The sequence below is a fragment of the Rhodotorula graminis genome, assembly GCF_001329695.1.
Source record: "Rhodotorula graminis WP1 unplaced genomic scaffold RHOBAscaffold_6, whole genome shotgun sequence".
Lineage (NCBI taxonomy): Eukaryota > Fungi > Basidiomycota > Microbotryomycetes > Sporidiobolales > Sporidiobolaceae > Rhodotorula > Rhodotorula graminis.
In genome coordinates, this window is record NW_017264933.1 from 1,094,828 (window position 1) to 1,112,909 (window position 18,082).

General features: G+C 67.2%; 5 protein-coding genes across 5 annotated transcripts; 1 reads left to right on the top strand and 4 right to left on the bottom strand.

The window, feature by feature from the left end:
* The first annotated feature begins 560 nt into the window (after positions 1–560).
* RHOBADRAFT_53452 (uncharacterized protein) lies at positions 561–2,950 on the top strand. The gene is made up of 7 exons (XM_018416841.1): positions 561–717; positions 904–999; positions 1,069–1,213; positions 1,307–1,548; positions 1,649–2,648; positions 2,735–2,752; positions 2,826–2,950. The coding sequence occupies exons 1-7, from the start codon at positions 566–568 to the stop codon at positions 2,859–2,861; spliced, it is 1,689 nt and encodes a 562-aa protein (XP_018271529.1). The 5' UTR covers positions 561–565; the 3' UTR covers positions 2,862–2,950.
* Positions 2,951–3,002: 52 nt separating this feature from the next.
* On the bottom strand, positions 3,003–17,054 carry RHOBADRAFT_65021 (protein phosphatase type I). Its single transcript, XM_018418630.1, has 10 exons — positions 17,035–17,054; positions 15,263–15,269; positions 8,201–8,233; positions 5,255–5,316; positions 4,710–4,841; positions 4,408–4,638; positions 4,173–4,349; positions 3,869–4,093; positions 3,726–3,787; positions 3,003–3,640 (listed from the first exon to the last, which is right to left on the bottom strand). The coding sequence occupies exons 4-10, from the start codon at positions 5,310–5,312 to the stop codon at positions 3,539–3,541; spliced, it is 987 nt and encodes a 328-aa protein (XP_018271530.1). The 5' UTR covers positions 5,313–5,316; positions 8,201–8,233; positions 15,263–15,269; positions 17,035–17,054; the 3' UTR covers positions 3,003–3,538.
* RHOBADRAFT_53454 (uncharacterized protein) lies at positions 6,654–9,053 on the bottom strand. The gene is made up of 2 exons (XM_018416842.1): positions 8,802–9,053; positions 6,654–8,720 (listed from the first exon to the last, which is right to left on the bottom strand). Exons 1-2 carry the CDS (start codon positions 9,012–9,014, stop codon positions 6,801–6,803), a joined length of 2,133 nt encoding a protein of 710 aa, XP_018271531.1. The 5' UTR covers positions 9,015–9,053; the 3' UTR covers positions 6,654–6,800.
* Positions 9,682–13,653, bottom strand: RHOBADRAFT_66436 (uncharacterized protein). Its single transcript, XM_018418966.1, has 14 exons — positions 13,560–13,653; positions 13,459–13,469; positions 13,307–13,360; positions 13,149–13,222; positions 12,852–13,001; positions 12,409–12,765; positions 11,932–12,333; positions 11,665–11,831; positions 11,514–11,597; positions 11,358–11,438; positions 10,915–11,282; positions 10,735–10,845; positions 10,263–10,665; positions 9,682–10,183 (listed from the first exon to the last, which is right to left on the bottom strand). Exons 1-14 carry the CDS (start codon positions 13,594–13,596, stop codon positions 9,855–9,857), a joined length of 2,628 nt encoding a protein of 875 aa, XP_018271532.1. The 5' UTR covers positions 13,597–13,653; the 3' UTR covers positions 9,682–9,854.
* On the bottom strand, positions 14,861–17,318 carry RHOBADRAFT_26816 (uncharacterized protein). The gene is made up of 12 exons (XM_018412766.1): positions 17,126–17,318; positions 16,938–16,993; positions 16,759–16,802; positions 16,623–16,635; positions 16,521–16,542; positions 16,420–16,459; positions 16,269–16,354; positions 16,124–16,204; positions 16,004–16,043; positions 15,836–15,918; positions 15,672–15,752; positions 14,861–15,593 (listed from the first exon to the last, which is right to left on the bottom strand). Exons 1-12 carry the CDS (start codon positions 17,225–17,227, stop codon positions 15,075–15,077), a joined length of 1,167 nt encoding a protein of 388 aa, XP_018271533.1. The 5' UTR covers positions 17,228–17,318; the 3' UTR covers positions 14,861–15,074.
* Positions 17,319–18,082: the final 764 nt, after the last annotated feature.

The following is an 18,082-nucleotide window of genomic DNA, read 5'->3' on the forward strand; positions in this document are numbered from 1 at the left end:
GGAAGAGGGGGAAGGGGGTAGGGTCAGTTGTGCGTCCTGGTGCGGTGCGAGTCGCGCAAGAGTTGGTGTGTGGGCGTGCGCGAGTGCGAAGCTGAGCCGAGGGAGGTCGGTCGGGGCGAGGGGCGAGGTGGCCTGTGCGACGAGTGTGAGTCGACGGCGGGAGGCCGGTGGGGTGTGCGACGAGGGTGTGCGAGTGGGTGCTGCGTGCCTTGGCGAGTCGAGTAGGCGTCCACGGCCGAGTGACGAGGTGTGCCGGTCGCCGAGTCGGACCAAGGCGATGAGCGGGCGGCGGGGGGTGGAGGGGGGAAGGGGGAGAGGCGAGGGCTACGGGAGGGGCAGGGGCGGGGCGAGAGCGACTCACTGTCTAGTCCAAGGCGAGTCTAGGGTCGGGTCCAGCCAAGCAGAGCGTTGCAGCGAGCGAGAGCTGCTCCTCAGAGTGGTCGGCTCGACGAGTTGGCTCTCGCTCGTCACCTCGGAGCCCTGGCTGCTTAGAGACGTCCAGGCAGTCCCTCGCTGGACCCGTCTGCAGCTGTACCCCGACCGCGAGCAACCCCGGCACTCCGACATGGCCTCGGCTGCACCGCCTGCCGCCTCGTCCTCAACCGCGTCCACCTCGCACGGCCTCGACACGGCAAAGCTCCTCGTGCAGAAGATCGCCCGTACCTTCTACGGAAACCGCGCCGCCATCCTCGTCGACCAGCTCGTGCAGCGAGAATGGTGAGCTCCCCCTCCCCTCCCCTCCTCCTCCTCCTCCTCCTCCTCATCTTGTTCCTCCCCCCTCGCCTGTCCGCCGTGCGTCGACGCCACCACCCCTACATCGACGACACTGACTCGTTCGCCGTCCACTTCCCGCGCCATTGTTCTACCGCGCCTCTCGCCTCTTCTCGCACCTGTCGCCTCCAGCTTCCGCGACGAGGAAATCGCCCGTCGCCTCGGCATGCAGATCAAGGACATTACCAAGATCGCCCACCGCCTCGTCGAGGACCAGGTCGTCCAAGTGTGCGCCCCCACTTGTCCCTCCCTCTCTGTCTCGTCGCGCGGCCTGACCCGTCCTCGCGCGCGCCGCAGTCACCGCCGGTCCGAGATGCGCGACAACGGCATGATGAAGGCCCAGCAGCGCGCCTACTACTTTCTCGACTACAGCAAGGCGACCGACGTCATCAAGTGGCGCATGTGGCGCATCCAGCAGACGATCGACGTCAAGCTGCGCAACGTCCGTCCCCTCCCTCGTCTCTTGCGGCGTGCGACGAGGCGCTCGAGGCCCGGCACTGACTCTCCCTCTATCGTCGCCGACATGCATGCGCAGGAGCTCGACGCACAAGGCTACGTGTGCCCGCTGTGCAAGGCGTCCTACTCGCACCTCGACGCGGCGACCCTGTTCGACCCGACCACCAACCTGTTGCGGTGCAGCGTGTGCCACACCGAGGTGACCAACAAGGAGAACGAGGACGACGTGCGCGGCAATAAGGACCGCATGCAGCGCCTCATCGTCCAGACCAAGGGCATCGTCGACCTGCTCAAAAAGATGGACAAGGTGACGCTCCCTCGGTCCGTCCCCTCTTTCGCTTCCCTCGTCGCGTCTCTCGCCCTTGCCCTCCTCTCGTCGATCTCTCTCACTCACGTCGACGTGCCTGCCCACTACCTGCAGCTTCAACATCGAGTCGTACCTCGCCATCCACGGCCCGGCACTCGGCGCGACCGCTCACGCCGCCGCCTCGGCGAGCGGGTCGCTCCCGGCCCAAGCCGCCGTCGTCACGGTCCAGATCGCCGGCGACGACGACGAGGCCAACGAGCTGCGCCGCCGCGCCCAGGAGATCGAGGACAAGCGCAACCAAAACGCGCTCCCGAGCTGGATCGCCCAGTCGACCATCTCGAGCGCGCCCGAGCAGGCCCACGCGGTCGCAGGAGCAGGAGCAGGAGCGGGCGCGGGCGAGCGAGAAGCTGCGCCCGGCGAAGCGCGCGACGGCGTCCAGGGCGCGTCGAGCGCGGCGCGCGTCGGCGGCGCGACGCTGCGCATGGGCGACGGCGGCGACCGCAAGCCCGTCCTCGCCGGCGGCGGCGCGCACGCAGGGTCGGACCCAGCCGGCGCAGGAGCGACGGGCGACGCCGACCTCGACGCGTACTACGCGAGCCTCGAGAGCGGCGCGGCGGGCGGGGCGGCGCAGGGCGCGAGCGGCGAGGCGACGCCGGCGCTCGACGGCGACGACGGCTACGGCGACGACGACGACCTCGAGGGTAGCCCGCTGCTCGACTCGCCGGGTCGGGACGTGGCGGGGGCGCGAGCAGGGACGTCCGAGGAGCGGGACCTCGGGCTCGAGGAGGCGGACGAGGGCACGCCTGGCGCTGCAGCGGCGGCTACATCAGGCAAGAGGGAGCGCGAGGGCGAGGGCGAGGACGAGGACGAGCTGGGCGCAGCGTCGAGCAAGCGGGTCCGGCGTGACGACGAGGACCGTGCGGGCGATGGGCTCGCGGCGACGGGCGACCAGGGCGACGGAGCGCTCGTTCAGGAGGAGGAGGAGGGGGAGGACGACGACGAGTTTGACCTCGACGAGGGTGGAGAAGGCGGCGGCGACCCGAACCAGCTCATCATGGTCAACGGCAAGGAGATGCCGTTCTCGAAGGTGACCGAGGACATGACGGGCGACATGGTGCGCTCCCCTTTCTCTCTCTCGCCCTCTCTCTCCCTCGGTCGAGATGCACAGGTCGACTGACTCGTGTCCTCCCTCTCTCGCAGACGGCCGACGAGTACAGCGTGCGTCCCTCTCCTCCTTTTCGTCCTCTTCCTCCTCGCCGCGTACTGACTCTCTCTCTCCCCTCGGTCGCAGGCGTACTGGGAGGTGTACCAGCAGGTCAACTCGTAGCAAGGTTGCTCGGCCTCTTTGTCGCTCCCCGTCGTCGCGCTCCCTGTCGTTCCTCCTCCCCTTGTTGTTGCAATCACGTTCCTCTCGTTCTTTCTCTCTCTCTCTTCCTCTCTCGTCTCTCGCGCAGAGCACCGATGTCGAGGGAAGCGCGAGGTAGGAATACACCGGAAACGGGAGGGACTTTTGGACGACGCAGAGAGGGAGAGGGAGAAAAAGAGGAGGTCGGGGCGCGAGCGAGAAGGCGAAAAGGCGACGAGGAGGGGAGAGGGGGGAGCGGGATATCGAGCGAGGAGGGGAGAGAGCAAGACGGACGGCTAAAAGGGGATGGGGAACAGCTAACTAAAGGGGAGCGGATGCTGGAACTGGAGAGGAGGAAGGAGGAGGGGCACTGAGCGGGAGGGGAACGGCCTCGAGCGTCCGCCTGCGCCATTGTCGGCACTCGACGTGAGGTCGCGTCGTCGCTCGGGCACATCGGAGAGTGAAGCCGTTGGCCGGCGAGCGCATGACGGTCGAGATGGAAGGGTGAAAAGGGTGAAGAGGGGAGAAGGGGAGGGTACAGCGCGTCGTCCGAGGTCGTGATCGTGCCGAGAGAAAGGCGAGAAGAGGGAGAGGGCGATAGGGTGGGTCGAGGAAGGCGTAGAGGTGCGAGGCGAGGGCGAGGGTGTCGATGGGGGGCTCTACTTCTTGCCGCCCTTGGCCTTGCGAGGCGGCGTGACCGGCCGGCCCTGACCCGCGCCGCCGTACGCGAACGTCTTCTTCTTCTCGGCCGGCTTGAGGATCTGAGAGACCGAGGCGGGGAGAGAAAACGTGAGCGAGAGGAACCACGAGTTGGGCAGGAAGGAGAAGAGGGAGAGAGGGACGCACCTGGAAAGAGCACAAGAGCGTCTCGTCCACGCTCATCATCGCGCCCGCGTTGTCGAACTCGCCTGTATCGTCGAACGCAGAGTCAGTTGTCGGAGCTCGCTCGGCCGTGGCACGCATGAGGGAGGGAGAACGAGGCGACGGACCGCAGTAATTCGGTGCCGAGAAGAGCGTGACGAGCTGGCGCTTGGCGAAGAACTCGTAGCCGTCCTCGACGACCTGGTGCGCACGGCAGATGAGGTCCATGTCGTGCTTCTGGAGGAACCTCGAGACGACGTCTGGCCCAAAGGTGAACGACACGCCGCGGTCATTCTCGCTCCAGCCCGTGATGTCCTTGTCCGGGTCGGACCACAGGAGGTCGCAGAGAAGGCCTGTTGCACGTGGACGAGAGAGAGAGTCAGTCCCGAACCTGAGGTGGACGAGGGACAGAGACAGAGAGAGAGGGCGCACCCGTGTCGGGAACGTCGGTTGGCCGCATGACCCTCCTGATCTGCTCCATGCTCTGCAAGTCGGGGCTCAGGCCGCCGTGCATGGTGAAGATCTTCTCGTCGATGATGGCGGCGATCGGCAGGCAGTTGAAGCAGTCGGTGAACGTCTTCCACAGCTTGATGTTGTACCGCCGCTTGCCTGCGAGCGCGCGTGATGTGAGTGCGTGCCACGTGCAGGAAGAGAAAGAGGGACGTACACTCGTCGTAGAAGCCGTAGATGCGGTTGATGGACGCGCACTCGTGGTTGCCGCGCAGGATGAAGAAGTTCTCCGGGTACTTGATCTTGTACGCGAGGAGGAGGCAGATGGTCTCGAGCGACTGCTTGCCCCGGTCGACGTAGTCGCCGAGGAACAGGTAGTTGGCTTCGGGCGGGAAGCCGCCGTACTCGAACAGGCGCAGGAGGTCGTAGTACTGGCCGTGGATGTCGCCTTTTGCACACGTGGGCGTTGTCAGTACGAGGTCGAGGACCGTCGAGAGGGAGAGAGACAGCGGGACGCACCGCAGATCTTGATGGGCGCCTCGAGCTCGAGGAGGATGGGTTGGTTGATGAAGATCTCGCGCGCCTTGGTGCACAGGAACTTGATCTCGTACTCCTGGAGCTGGACCTGCTTGCCGGGGCGGTTGCCTCGAACTGCGAGAGGGGAGGACCGAGAGGGTCAGTGACAGGGTCGGCGAGATGTGGCAGGCGGCCGCTGCTCCTCGCGTCGCACGAGGCCGCGCCTCTTGCGTCGGCCGAGCTGTCCAGCTTGGCAACTCGACGACCGGCGCAACAAAGACGAGGTAGCGGGCGCGTCAGGCCACGCCATCACGCCGGCGAGGCAGCTGCACCCTCCAATCGACGCGTCGTGCGCTCGCGCAGGGCCCGCCGAGGTGCCGGCTCGAGCGAGTGCTCCGAAGAGCTCGTCCGAGGGGCTCTCGACGTGACGCGAAGAGCCGTGCGCCGTTGTGGGAGCGCGCGCGCCGAGAGCTCCCCCGGGCCGAGGAGGAAGGGGGTGGGCCGACGGCGACGTCGACGCGCTGTGGAGGGCGGAAGAGGGTGCTCACCTTCGAGGAGGCGGTCGATGATCGAGTCGAGGTCGATGTCCTGGCCTTCTGCTGCCATGGTGCTGGTCGGGAGGCGGCGAGTGGGTGGAGCGCGGGGGGAGGCGGTGGGCGACGCGCGAGACGAGGACGAGCTGCACACGGGGGAGGCGATGGGCGTGGTGGGACGAGTGCAGAGGTCAGTGAGTGTCCTGCTGTGCTCGCTGTGCGCCTCGCTCGTGTGCGAGAGGCCCGAGTCGCTGTTGACCGTCCGAGGTGGCAGCAGCCCTCGCTCGCGGTCGCCGTGTGCGGCTCGCCGGGACGTGCAACGCGCCTCGAGCGACTCGAGGGAGGGGACAGGGCAAGTTCGACGGGGGACTCACGCGGCTGAGTGGCTGGAGAGGGCTGGGCCGAGGGAGCGACACGCAGATTAGGCGGTCGAGCGGTGGACGGGCGAGGCCGGGGTGCGCGCTCGGGCGGTCCGGGTGGCGTGAGGCTGCTGCGAGAGGTGGCAGGTGCTTGCTGAGTGCAAGGCACGGGAGCACTCGGGTGGTTGGGAGCGAGGGCGAGGCGGTCGAGCTCGTCTCGTTAGTTCTCGTCGTCGTCGCCAGCGAGACGAGGCCTCCTCCTCCTCTCCCACCCACTCGCCTCGCGCACGCTTGCTCTCAGGACTGCTGCTCGCCTGCCGGCCGGTCTCGCCGAGGCCCCGCGCACCCCTGTGCTCGTGCTCGCACCGTCGTCGTCCCTCGTCCTCCTCGTCGAGCTGCAACTGCGAGCCTCCGAGCCTTTCGATCTGCTTCTGCCTCCGCTTGGCGCTCGTCTGCAGCTTCTCGTCGTCACCTGCGTGGCGCACAGCAGCCGCTCCCCCTTCGCGCGACGTCATGCGCGCTCTCCTCGCACCGAGCAGCTCGCACACTAGCTGGACGAGGCGCTCGCGCTCGATGTACCCGTGCCTTTCCCAATCGCTCTGCTACACAAGGCTCTGATGTCGAGCCTCGTCTGCTCGCTGCGACCGTCGTCGACTCGAGCGCCTGCGTCGCCTTGCACGACGCCCCGACCCTCTCTCTAAAGAACTTGACGCTCGTCATCCCGCCCTGGCTCTCGTCGACGGTCCCGTCCACCGGATCGGGTTCAGCATGACCTGCGCACGCTCGGCGGCGGATCGGCTCGCTGCTCGAGCCGCTCGGTGGGCGACTGTTCTCGGACCGGCTCGAGCGCTTGTGGTCGCGACGCTGGACAAACCCGCAGGATCGGCGCAGCGTTGGCGGGCCTGCTCGTAGCGACAGCGAAGCGTAGCCAGGGAGCAGAGAGAGAGAACGAGAGAGAGCCTCTCTGTGTGTGGGCGAGACCAAGTCGGCAAAGCAGCGGACGACCTTCGCAAGGGCGACGAGGGCACCGTCTCGCTCGAGTCCTCGCGTCAGACGAAAGAGAATGAAACATGCTCGTTGCGGATACAAGGCACGGAAGAGATACAGCTGTAGATGGTGCCCTTCAGGCTCTGGTCGTCCAGCGACCCCGACTTCTCCCGACCGATCCAGCTCGACCGCCTCGCGACACCGCATTCCCTCCCTCAGCCGAACGGGTTCCTGAAGCCCGTCGTACCGATCGTCGGCGCGTGCTGCGCGAACGGCGACGCTGCGCGAGCGAACGGCGACCCGGAGCTGCTCTGGACGGGCGTCGAGACGTCCCTCGGCCCGCCGACGCCGACGCCGCCCCAGACGACGTCGCCGGCGAGCGTGCTCCGCTTCGACTCGTCGCCTGAGCCGCCGGCGCCGGGGTGGATCGTGCTCGACGTGCGCCGATGGACGTTGAGCGGCCGCGTCGGCGTGAACGGTCGAGCGCCGCGCGTCGTCGAGCCGAGCGTTGCTGCGCTCGCGCCGCGCAGGTGCGCCGTCGTGCTGAACGGCGTAAAGTCCTGGCGGAAGGCGTCGGACGGCGCGGCCGACGAGGCGAGGATGGCGGGGTGCTCCTGCGCCTCGGACACCTCCGAGTAGTGCGACGAGAGCGAGTCGTGGCGAACGCCGGGCATGACGGGGGACGTCGGACCAGGCGAGCCGGACGACGCGTCGACGGGCGAGTACTGGTGCGGGACCGGGACAGGCGCCGCCGAGCCAAAGTGACGCGGGTCGAAGCCGCCGACGGTGCTCGCGACCGAGGCGCGAGCGCTGCCGCCCTGGTACGAGCTGCCCCGGTGCACCCTCCTCGTCTGCTGCGAGTGCACCGACGAGCTCGAGCCGACGCTCGCCGGCGCCGCCGACCACGGGTCGCGGAACCCGCTGCCCGCCGTCATGTTCGACGCCGAGCGCTCGTGCTGGGCGCGCTTGACGGTCGCCGTCTCGCTCGCCGACAGCGCGTCGCCTTCCTCGCGGACGGCGTCCAGGCGAGGCGGCGGCGGCGAGGTCGAGGCGGCGCGGACGAGCGTGCTGCTGCCCCGCTCGTGCTCTGCTGCGGGTGCGGGGACGGCTCGAGGCGGCGTGCGCGAGACGGGCGGTGCCGCCTTCCTCGTCGGCGCGGCGCGCTGCTGCTGCTGCTGCGGGTTGGGCGACGTCGCCTCGCGCAGCGACGTGCGCGTCTTGTCCGCCGAGGCCGAGATGCTCGCGCGGTGCGGCACCTTGGCGCCCGGGTACAGCGGGAACGTCTCCATGCCGAGCGACTCGACGAAGCCCTCGGGCAGGATGGGCGCCGAGATCGTGGGCGGCTTCTTGGCGCGAGCGGGCCACTTGAAGCCGGTCGCCTTTGGGCGCGGGCGCGCCGAGCGGTCGAGCGGACCCGCAACGCGGCCGGCCTGCATCGGCGCCGACGGCGTCGGGATCCTCGGGCTCAGGTTGCTCTTCTTGATGCGGGCGGCGTCGACGGTGTGGATGGGCGGCGTCGAGAAGGAGGATGAGGGGTGGGAGGGACGGACGTTCTCGCGCGCCGAAGCCGGCGTAGCCGTGGCGGTGCTGCCGACATCTGGCGGCGTCGCCGGGCCTTTGGACGACGGGGCCGTCTCGAGCGAGTCGCGGCGTGGCTGATCGTCGGGATGGAAGCCCTGGGTCGAGCGCGACGAGAACTGGCGGCCCTGCTGCGTGTCGCCGTGGTCGGGCTCGTCGGCGTCGAACCGCAAGTCCTCCTCCTGACCCGAGGCAGGCGCCAGCAGGGCGAACGTGTAGTCGCTGACCCAGCCCGTCTCGCGATCGTCGGCGCCGCGTCCTCCGCCGCCGTACAGGCCCGTCTTGCCGCGCTCGTCCCACGGCTGCGCCGGCTCGTCGTCCTCGGCCGCCCCCTCGCCCTCCTCCTCCTCGAGCGGCGACTGGGGCACGACGTGAGGCTGTGCGCCCCACCCGCTCGAGCCGCGCTGCAGCTCGCCGAGCGCCTCCTCCTCGTCGACGTACTGCTCGCTCGCGTCGTCGGCGGCGTACAGTTCGGCGTAGACGTCGAACAAGCTGTCGACGCGCTCCATGCGGGTTTGCGGCGAGTCCGAGATGCGCTTGTGGTGCGGCGCGGCGGTCTGCGAGGCGCACGAGGTGGGGAGAGTCAGTCTCTGCACCCTCGTCTGCGAGACCAGGAAGGAGAGAGAAGTGCGACGGACCTGGTCCCGGTCGAGTTGCACGTCTGGACGGTACGACGGCCGGTCGTCGAGGTGCTCGTAGTTGATGGCGAGGCCGTCGTCCTGCTCGAGGTGGTGGTGCTGGCCGGAGGAGCCCTTGCCCTTGCTGAAGACGACGGGCTGGACGGGTGCGCCTTGAGCGAACGGGTTCGAGAAGGCGTAGAAGTCGCCTCGAGGCGGGGCGACGGTGGCCATGCTGAGCGTCTGGCGAAGCGGAGAGCCGGGAGGAGGTCGAGGGAGGGGAAGGCTGTCGCGGCCGGCGGGTCGTCGCTCGAGAGGCGGGCGCGGGCGGTGGACCGATGTGCGGGTGCTGCTGGCAGTGCGAGTGCGCAGAGTGCTGGTACGAGAGGCGACCGGGGCGGAGGAGGACGAGGGAAGGGGGAGGAGGCGAGGCCGACCGTCGCTCGCTACGACTCGAGCAGGTTCGCCGAGGAGCGCGACGAGTGGGCTTGGATCGCCTGCGAGGCCGCGGTCGACGCACGCGGAGCCGCCCCCTTGTCCTGGCGGCCGTCGTCAGGCTTTTGAGCCCGAGGCTCCGAGATGGGGGAGGCGGGACGGGCGACGAGGGCCTGGGTGCGCCAGGGGCGCTCGCGGAGCGTGAGCACCTTCCACAGGCAGCAGACGCAGACGATTGCGTCCTGCTTATCTCGGTCGAGAACGAGAGAGAGAGCTGTCTGAGGTCGACGGCTTGGGAAGGTGGACCCGCCGCCTGCCGCGCACGGTCGCATTGCTCTCGAGCGCTCGTCGTGCACGCTCTCTCGTTGAGCTCGCCGTGCTCGCAATGCATCTCTCTCTCGGTTCCGGGAGAAAGAGACAGCGAGAGGGGCAGGACAGGCGGCGGGACGCGCGCACGACGCCGACGAAGGCTCGAGACGATTAACGGCTAAGATTCAGCAGCGACGACGCAGTGACTACAACCAAAGGCGCAGTTGGTATAGTAGAGATGTGGACGAGGGAAATGGGGACGAGGGGAGAGAGAGCAAGACGAGGGGAAGGCTTCGAAGCGAGGCAGGTAGCAAGGACGGCGAGCGGCGCTCAGATATCCTGCGAGTCGTCCCACTCCTCGTCGGGCGGCGAGCGGTCAATGTCGACCTTGGCCTTCTCGTCCATGTGCGCGCCCTCGGCCGAAATGTCGACGCCGGCCGCCTGCGAGCCCTCGAGCTCGTCGCGGTACAGGCCCGCCGGGTCCTTGGGGATCCACACGGTCGGGTAGTCCTTGTAGATGGCCGGGTGGTCGAACGCGTTGACGTCGAGGTGCTCGTCGCCGGGGAGCGTGTTGTTGTCCTGGTCGGTGCGGTTCGACTCGACCTCGCGCAGGGGCTTGCGGTGGTCCTCGAACGACGAGCGCGCAGGGGGCGGGAACGCTGCGGACGTGCGGCGGCGAGGGTCAGGTGCTGGTGGTCGCGGGCAGGTAAGAGAAGAGAGGCGGAAGGAGGGACGCACTCGACTGCTCCTTCTCGCGAGGCGTCGTCCTCGAGGTCGTGCCGAGAGCGGGCGCCTCGCCGTTCTCGAGGCCGGTCGCGTTGTTGGCCGGGTACCCGTTGGTGAGGCCCTGCTGCTCGGCGACCTTGGGCGCGACCGAGAGCGGGAGGTAGTCGACGAGCGGGTGGTAGCCCTTGATGAGGATGATGTGGTACAGCGCCGTGATGACGATCAGGACGACCATGATGGCGCCCTCGGGAATGGCCGACTGCTTGCCGTTCTCGTTCTGCGCGAGGAAGAACAGGCCGCACAGGCACAGCTCCTCGATGTAGAGCCCGACAAAGATGTGCGTGATCGCCTTGGGGTAGAAGCGGCCGCCCGTCTCGGTCGCTGGCGGCGTGTCGATGACGAGGAGGAACAGGTACTGCGCAGGGGAAGGCAGGTGAGTCGGGGCTCGACGCGACACAGGCGGATCCGGATGGGTCGAGCGCACCTTGTACACGAACCAGAAGAGCGCGAACGCGACGAACGCAAAGCCGCACACGAGCGGCGCGATGACCGAGTACGTGAGGCCGATGACGGTGAGGAGGGTCATCGAGGGCCACTGCGAGGGAGAGAGAGCGCGAGTCAGGGGCTGTGCTCGAGCGAGAGAGAGAGAGGAAGAGGGACGCACGAGCGTGCCCCAGGCGACGGTCGCCATCGAGTACTTGATGTTGAACACGGACCGAGGCGTCGAGCCGAGGAGGACGAGCTTGACGTAGTAGACGACGAGCTTGGCGATCTGGAGGAGCGAACCGGCGGCGCCGGCGAACGAGGTCGTGACGAAGTACGTGAGGAAGAAGGTCGAGGCGGCGGGGAGCTGGGTCGCCAGGAGGGTGACGGCGCTCGACGGGTTGTTGACGATGTCGGGGATGGCGTTGACGAGGCCAGACGCGAGCGTGACGATGAGGAAACCGTGGATGACCTGGAACAGGAAGTACCGCGTCATGAGCGACAGCTCGATGCCGGTGCGCAGAGGGATGCCCTCGAAGCGCGCAAACACTGTCGCCGTAAAGGAGAGAAAGCGTCAGGGCGACACTCTCGGGACGCTCGAGGGTGCGGGAAAAGGGGACGCACGGCGCAGGACGATCGGCAGGAGGATGAAGAGCACGGCGAGCGCGATGGGCGGGAGCGAGCCCTGGATGATGCCGTTGATCGCTGCGAGCGGGAGAAGAGTCGGTTCGTGCGACGCAAGGAGGAGAGGAAGAGAGGGAGAGAGAGTAGGTGACGCACGGACCGGTAGGGTGCAGAGCCACGCGAGCCACGAGGCCTGCTGACACAGCGCGCTCACGTTCGAGATGAGGCCGACGAAAGCCACTGTGCGACGAGTTTCGAGTCAGAATGCTGCGGTAGGGCGACTGAGAGAGCGCGAGGAGAGGCGCACCCGGGAACGACCACAAGATGATGAGGCCGATCGTCATGGCCCACGAGATGGCGTAACGCGCACGCTGCTGGTACGGGTTGATGTTGAGGTTGCCCCAGATGACGTCGTCCTGCGCGACCTCGAGGTAGCGAGCCGACATGCGGAGCGGCGCGTGGTGGTTGAGGCACCTGCGCGAGGGAGGGACGCAGGGGTCAGTTGGGCCGGCTAGCGTCGCCGAGGCGCGCTCGACGGGGCGAGGCACGAGAAAGAGAGAAAGAGGGGACGTACTGGGCGAACATGTGGGCCGCCATCTGCGTGTGGAACTGGATGAAGGCGGACGACTCGGGCGGGTACTTGGCCGAGCCGTTGCTGCCGAGGAGGATCTCGCGCTCGGCGTCGAGCTCCTTGGTGGTCGTCGCAATCTCCTCGCGCGCCCAGTCGATCGTGTCGACCTTCTTGCCGAACAGGCCGAGCAGGCCGAGCTTGTGCGTCGGGCGCTTCTTCTTGGGGACGTAACGCGTAATCTCGCCCTTGCTCGCCTCGGCGTCGAGCTCTGGCGACGACAGGTTCTTCTTCTTGTTCTTGGCGATCTGCTTGGTCGCGAGCTTGAGGAGCTTGGTCTCGGCGCTCTCGAGCTTCTTGCACGCCTTCTCGCGGCGGTCGTACAGGTCGGGGAGCTCCTTGAGGTCGCTGCGTACGGACGAGGCTGGGTCAGTGACGCGTACTCGCTCGACGAGTACGGAGAAAGAGAGCGCGAGGACGTACCGGGCGAACCAGATGCGCTTCGAGCCGCCGGGGAGGACGCTGCAGAACCTCGACATGCTGCTCTGGTTGAGGAACTCCTTGGGGACGCCCGTGACGAGGACCGTCTTGGACTGGGCGAGGCGCGTGTGGTCCTTGGACATGAGGAAGTCTTGGCGGAGGACGATGTAGGTCGAGTACTCGCGCTTGATGAGGTAGAAGACCCAGAAGGTGAGGAGCCAGGTGAGGATGAGGTGCGCGGCGTAACGGGGCTGCTCCGACAGGCCGACGTTGCCGAACGTGAAGCGCGTGATGCCCGTCTGCGTGCCCTTGGACCCGGCGGCGTCGACCGGGAGGAGGATGATCCAGGTGACGGCCATGCTGCACGTTCCGAGAGGGACGAGGTGAACATGCGGCCTCTTTGCGCGACGGCTCTCGGCGACGAGGAGGTGGACAAGGGGACGTACAAGGGAAGGAAGATCTCCATCATGAGGAAGAGGAAGCGGACAAAGACGTAGGCGTCGAGGCCGTTCTTGTGCATGATCTCCTTGGCCGGTGTGCGGATGACGTGCGGTATCCATCCCAGGAACGAGCGCGGAAGAGGGTCGACACGCTGCCTGTGGACAGGGTGGGCAGGGTCAGCAATGTCGAGTGAAGGCGGTGCGCCCGTGCGAGGGACGAAAGAGAGGGTCGAGCCGTGCGAGCGGCTGCCCGCCCTGCCCTGAGCTTGATGCAAGGGTGCAAGAGGGAGGTTGAGGACGCACCTGGGAGGGACACGGTACGACCGCGGGTTGTAGATCTGGCGGAAGCGGTTCTTGAGGATGACGAAGGCGAGGAGCTGCGGGGGGAGGGTGCGAGGGTAAGCTCCTGCGCTCGGCGACCCGCTCTGAGATGCCCGAGAGGATGCAAAGAGAGTGCTCACCTCGGCTCCTGCGATGATCAAGCCCGTCACGAGGGCGGTGATGAAGGTCTGCGTCTGTTGATGGATGCCGGCGAAGCCAGCGTCAGTGCTCGTCGCCCTCGACCGGCGGGGGCACACGCGGGCGTGGAAGGAGAAGGTCCGGGCACACGCACCGACTTGTTGGCTGTAGGCGTGGACGAGGTGGTGAGTTAGCGCCTCGAGTTCGAGCGGACGAGGAGGGGGCGGGTGAGAGCGAGAGAGAGGGGCGACTCACTGACATCCTGGTTCTCCAGGTTGCCGGTGGACGCCATGGTGGGTGCTGTTTGTGCCCTGCTGCAAGGGCTGGTGGTGCAGGCGATGAGCGAGTGAGGGCAGAGCGTGAGAAGTTCCCGGCTGTCGCGCCTGACAGCCTCCTCGTCCTCGACCCCTTCTACCCCGGCCTTTTCTCGCCTAAACCGAGACAGGCTTGCCGCAGCGATTGCTGGCCCTTGCGCGCTGTCGTCCGCACGCTCTCGTAGCGTCACTCTCATTTCGCCGGACAATCGCCCAGACTTCGTCGACGCGCAGCTGCTCACGGCCCCTTTCACGTGCGCTCGCCTCTGCCGCTCGTCATCTGCGTGCGCACGAGCGAGTACTGCAGCGGCCGGGTCTTTCAGCCGACCTGCCGGCCATGCTCGACGGCAAAAGAGGATCGAGCGGCGCCACTGCGAGAGGGAGCGGCGCGACTGCTGCGAGAGACGCGAGGCAGCGCTGCGCTGGCTCTTGTGCGAGTCGTCCAACCTTGCATGCTCAGGACGAGCGGCGCTTGACGAGCGAGCAGGACGAGGCGCGGAGGGAGAGCGAGAGAACGCCGCTGCCTGAGGGTCGAGCGCGAGCGTCGACGTCGCGTGCTCCTCGCCAGCTTTGGTCGTCGGCAGTGCTGTCAACCGAGCTCGAGCTGTCGAGACGGGCGCTCGAGCAGGAGCAGCTCAGTACGAGCTGGCGCGCAGGTGTCCGTGCACGATCCTGCGGGCGAGACCGACCGCAAGGCGCACGAACCGCTACACGCTCGGCGCCGCTACTTTGACCCGCTTTCCGCCTTCTGCCCGCTCCTCTCTCGAGGTACACGGACGATGTCGAGCCGGCAACGTCGCAGAGGCGTTCGCGGCGGTGCACGTCGACGAAAGCGAGTCCGAGCGAAGCGAGAGTTTGAGCCTCGGTTCAAGGCTCGTACCGACCGAGCTCTCGTCGAGAAGCTTCTGCTTGACTGCTGCTTGACGTTCAGAGACGCGAGCGTGCCCGCTTGGCGCTTCCTACGCCTGCAAACTGTCGAGCAAAGTGACCTTCTCAAGTCGAAGCTCCTCGTCGCACTGCCTCGTACGCGCACGAGCCCTCGCGCAGCGGCGGCCTCGGTGACCTTGTCGGGCCTCAAAAGACTGCGAGAGGTCTAAGCGAGCGATCCTCCGTCTTGCTGGAGCACGCACACAGGTCCTTCGCTCGATGCTCGCAAAGCGTCGTTCCGCCAGCTCTACGATTCTCGCGCGCGCAGCGGCTCGGCTCTCACTCTCGAAAATCTCGTAAGAGCTCGACGAAGGAGAAAGAGCGAACGAGAGGTGAAATCCAGGGAGACTAAGGTAAAGAGAGGGACATGCTACGGAGCTCGAGGCTCGAGTGTCTGTGCGAGGGCGAGGAGAAAGCGAGACGCGTAGGAGGGGGAAAGGATGGGGGAAAGAGTGCGACAACGCTATGAGAGAACGGGTGGGGCGGACAATGCGAGGGGTACGAGGCGAAAGGAAAAGAGAGATGTCGCTCAGAGCGCGACGAGCGCGCCGATGAGGCCGGCGACACCTGCCGCCATGACGCCCGCCACCTTGAGGCCCTCGGCGCCCGAGTTGCCGCCCTGCGCGGCCGCGTTGCCGCCGGTCGAACCGGTCGCCGAGGGGGCAGTGCCCGACGCAGAGTCCGACCTCGACGACGAGCCCGACGCGCTCGACGCGCCGGACGACATCTCGCTCGCGCTCGATGACGAGGACGTAGCCGACGACTCGACGGCCGAGGAGGAGGTCGTCGCGGCCGCAGCGGCCGCCGTGTAGAGGTTGGCCGAGGTGAACGTCTCGCAGTTGCTCGACGAGGGCGTGAAGGGCGTGTACGGGATCGTCGAGATGACGCCGAGCGACTCGGGCGGCTGCGTGTACTCGCGGCGCTGGCCGTTCTCGCTGTAGATGCCGGGAGGAAGCTGGTCGTCGCCGTCACACGATGTAAAAGTGGAATTGATTTGGCTGTAGGAAGCGGGCGCGTTGTACTGGCAGCCGATGCGGTCGTAGATGTGCTGCGTGCGCAGGCGTAGTGTGAGAGTCTTGAAGGCAAGTACGAAGGAGGAAGAGGAAGGTCGACGACGACGACGCACCTCGCACATGCGCCAGCCCTGGTCCCACGACGGGTCGCACGCCTTCAGGCAGAACTGCGACGCGCCCATGAAGTTGTGCCACTGCGAGCGAGCGAGGGAGGAAGAGAGGAAGGTCAGGATCTGTGTCTCGAGAAGGCCGAGACGGCGACGGCGAGTGGACGCACCTGGATGACCTGCGAGAACTGCTGGCCACCCGACGTGCCGTTGGTCGAGCTGTTGCCGGCGAACTGGTTCGAGAACACGAGGCCTGCAGGCGAGAGAGGAGAATCGAGGTCAGGTCCGAGGTCCGAATTGGAGGCTTGTGCGGCGACGACGAAACGAGAGTCACGCACCGCCGAGCGGGTTGCCGCGCTGGTCGGCACCGTGCGGGTCCTGTAGAGGAAGAGGGAGGAGAGAGTCAGGACGAGTCGGGAGGACAGGGGAGTTCTCGCTCGAGGACGAGGCCGACGCACCATCTCTCCGCCGTAGTCCTCCGGGAGCATGTTGATCTTGGCCTGGTCGATGAAGCCGACGACCTGGATGTAGTGGGGCGTCTGCGCGAGAGAGGGCGACGTCAGGAAGGGGTCACGACGAGGAGCGAGAGGGAAGGAGGCGGACCCGAGTGAACTGGACGCCCTGGAGCGCGCCCTCGGGGATGATGCGCGTGCCGTATCCCTCCTTGGTGCACCAGGCAACCATCTCACCTGTGGAGCAGGACCGCGAGGGTCAGTACGCGGCTATGAAGGAGGAGGAGGGACGAGAAGCGCACCCTCGATGTTGCCGACCTCCTCGCCATACTCGGGCGGTGCCTGTGGCAGAAGACGAGTGTCAGGACTGTCGCACGAAGGTAGTAGAGAGAGGAGGACGCACCCAGAGGCAGAAGTCGTCGATGCTGAACGGCGCGAGCGGCGGGAACGTGCGAGAGGAGGTCAGTTCCGGCTGTACAACGGGCACGACGGCGCGCTGGCGCACCTGTTGATGACGGCTGGGGGAGAGGATGGTGGGCGAGAGACAAACAGAGCGGGGCAAGGTTGGGAGAGTACGCGGGGTCAGTCATGCGCGGGGGAAGGAGAGATCGAGCTCGAGGGTGGGAGAGAGGGAGACGCACCGGTCTGGCACATCGACTCCTGGCCCTGCGTCGTCTCGTTGCAGCTGTGTAAGGAGTCTCGTGTCAGTAGCCGATCTGTGAGTGCGTCGGGCGACTCTGTCGAGGGGCGAATCGCCAAGCCCGTCTCGCTCCGGATCCTCCGAGTGGCGGCGGGGACGAAGGCGAACTGGGCGACGCACCGGTTGTAGCCGGCCTGAGGACCACGCACGCCGTTGTCGGTGTCGGCCTTGTACGGCTGCGAGTGGGAGAACGAGGTGGCGGCACATGTTGGACGAGGAGGGGGGCGGCGACGAGGGGGAGTGGGAACGACGAGGTCAGCTCGCCGGTCGTGCACTGGGGTGACGGGGAGGTGGACGGTGGGACGCACGAGGTTGTCCCACTGGAAGCGCTTTGCGGCGAGGGGCGTCGACTGAGCGACGGCGGATCCGGCGAGGGCGGCCACCGCGAGGACGGGGGCGAGCTGGAGCATCTTGGTAGATCGAGGGTCGACTTGGTGGGAGGTGAAGCGGTGCGACTCGACAGGCGGGAGGTGCGTAGAGCAGAGCAGAGCCTGTGGCGACGAGGGGGGGTGGAGGGAGCGAGCCGCAAAGGCTTGGCAAACGGAGGGAGGCGGCCGACCGTGCTGGGCCAGCGCGCGATCCCCTCGACCAGCAGCGCAGAGCACTTGCGCGTTGTAGCACAGCTGAGCAGGTGGACGGCACAGAGCAGGGCCGCGACACCCCGTCGTCGCAGCTCGCCCCCGGTCGGCGACGCAGAGTGAATGCGCAGATCGTCCGTCTCTCCCTCTCCTGGCATCCGCCTGCGCAGCGCATGATGCAGACTCTCGTGGACAGTAGAGAGTTGCAAAGTAGCTCAACCGGCAAGAAGCAGCGAGAGAGGGGGCCGTGGTGAGGGTCTCGCTTCTTCGAACCGACTTCATCGCTGTCGACCGAAGCGCTGGCTTCCGCTCGTCACGCACCGCACCAGCTGCTGCTGCTCATCCAGCCATGTGCTCTGGCCACGCGCACCTGCGCTCAGAGGGCTCGAGTGCCCCATCAACGCCTGGCGCATCGGCACCACCCTCGCCCAGACCTGAGGCCGCCATCTTTAGCTTCCGCGACGAGCGAGCACACCTCACGGTCCGTCCTACTCTCGCTCAACCGGACTTGCGGGAACTGACCTCTGCAACCGAGCAGGACAAGGGCGCGTTCCATGCCGAGCTGCCGACTGCTCTCCCTCCGCCCATCCTCCCTGGTCCGTCAGCCTCGCACACCCTGACGGGCCAGCCGTCCGTCGAGCGCCTCGCCCTCGGCAACCTGTCGCTCAGCACCGCGCCGTCGTCGCC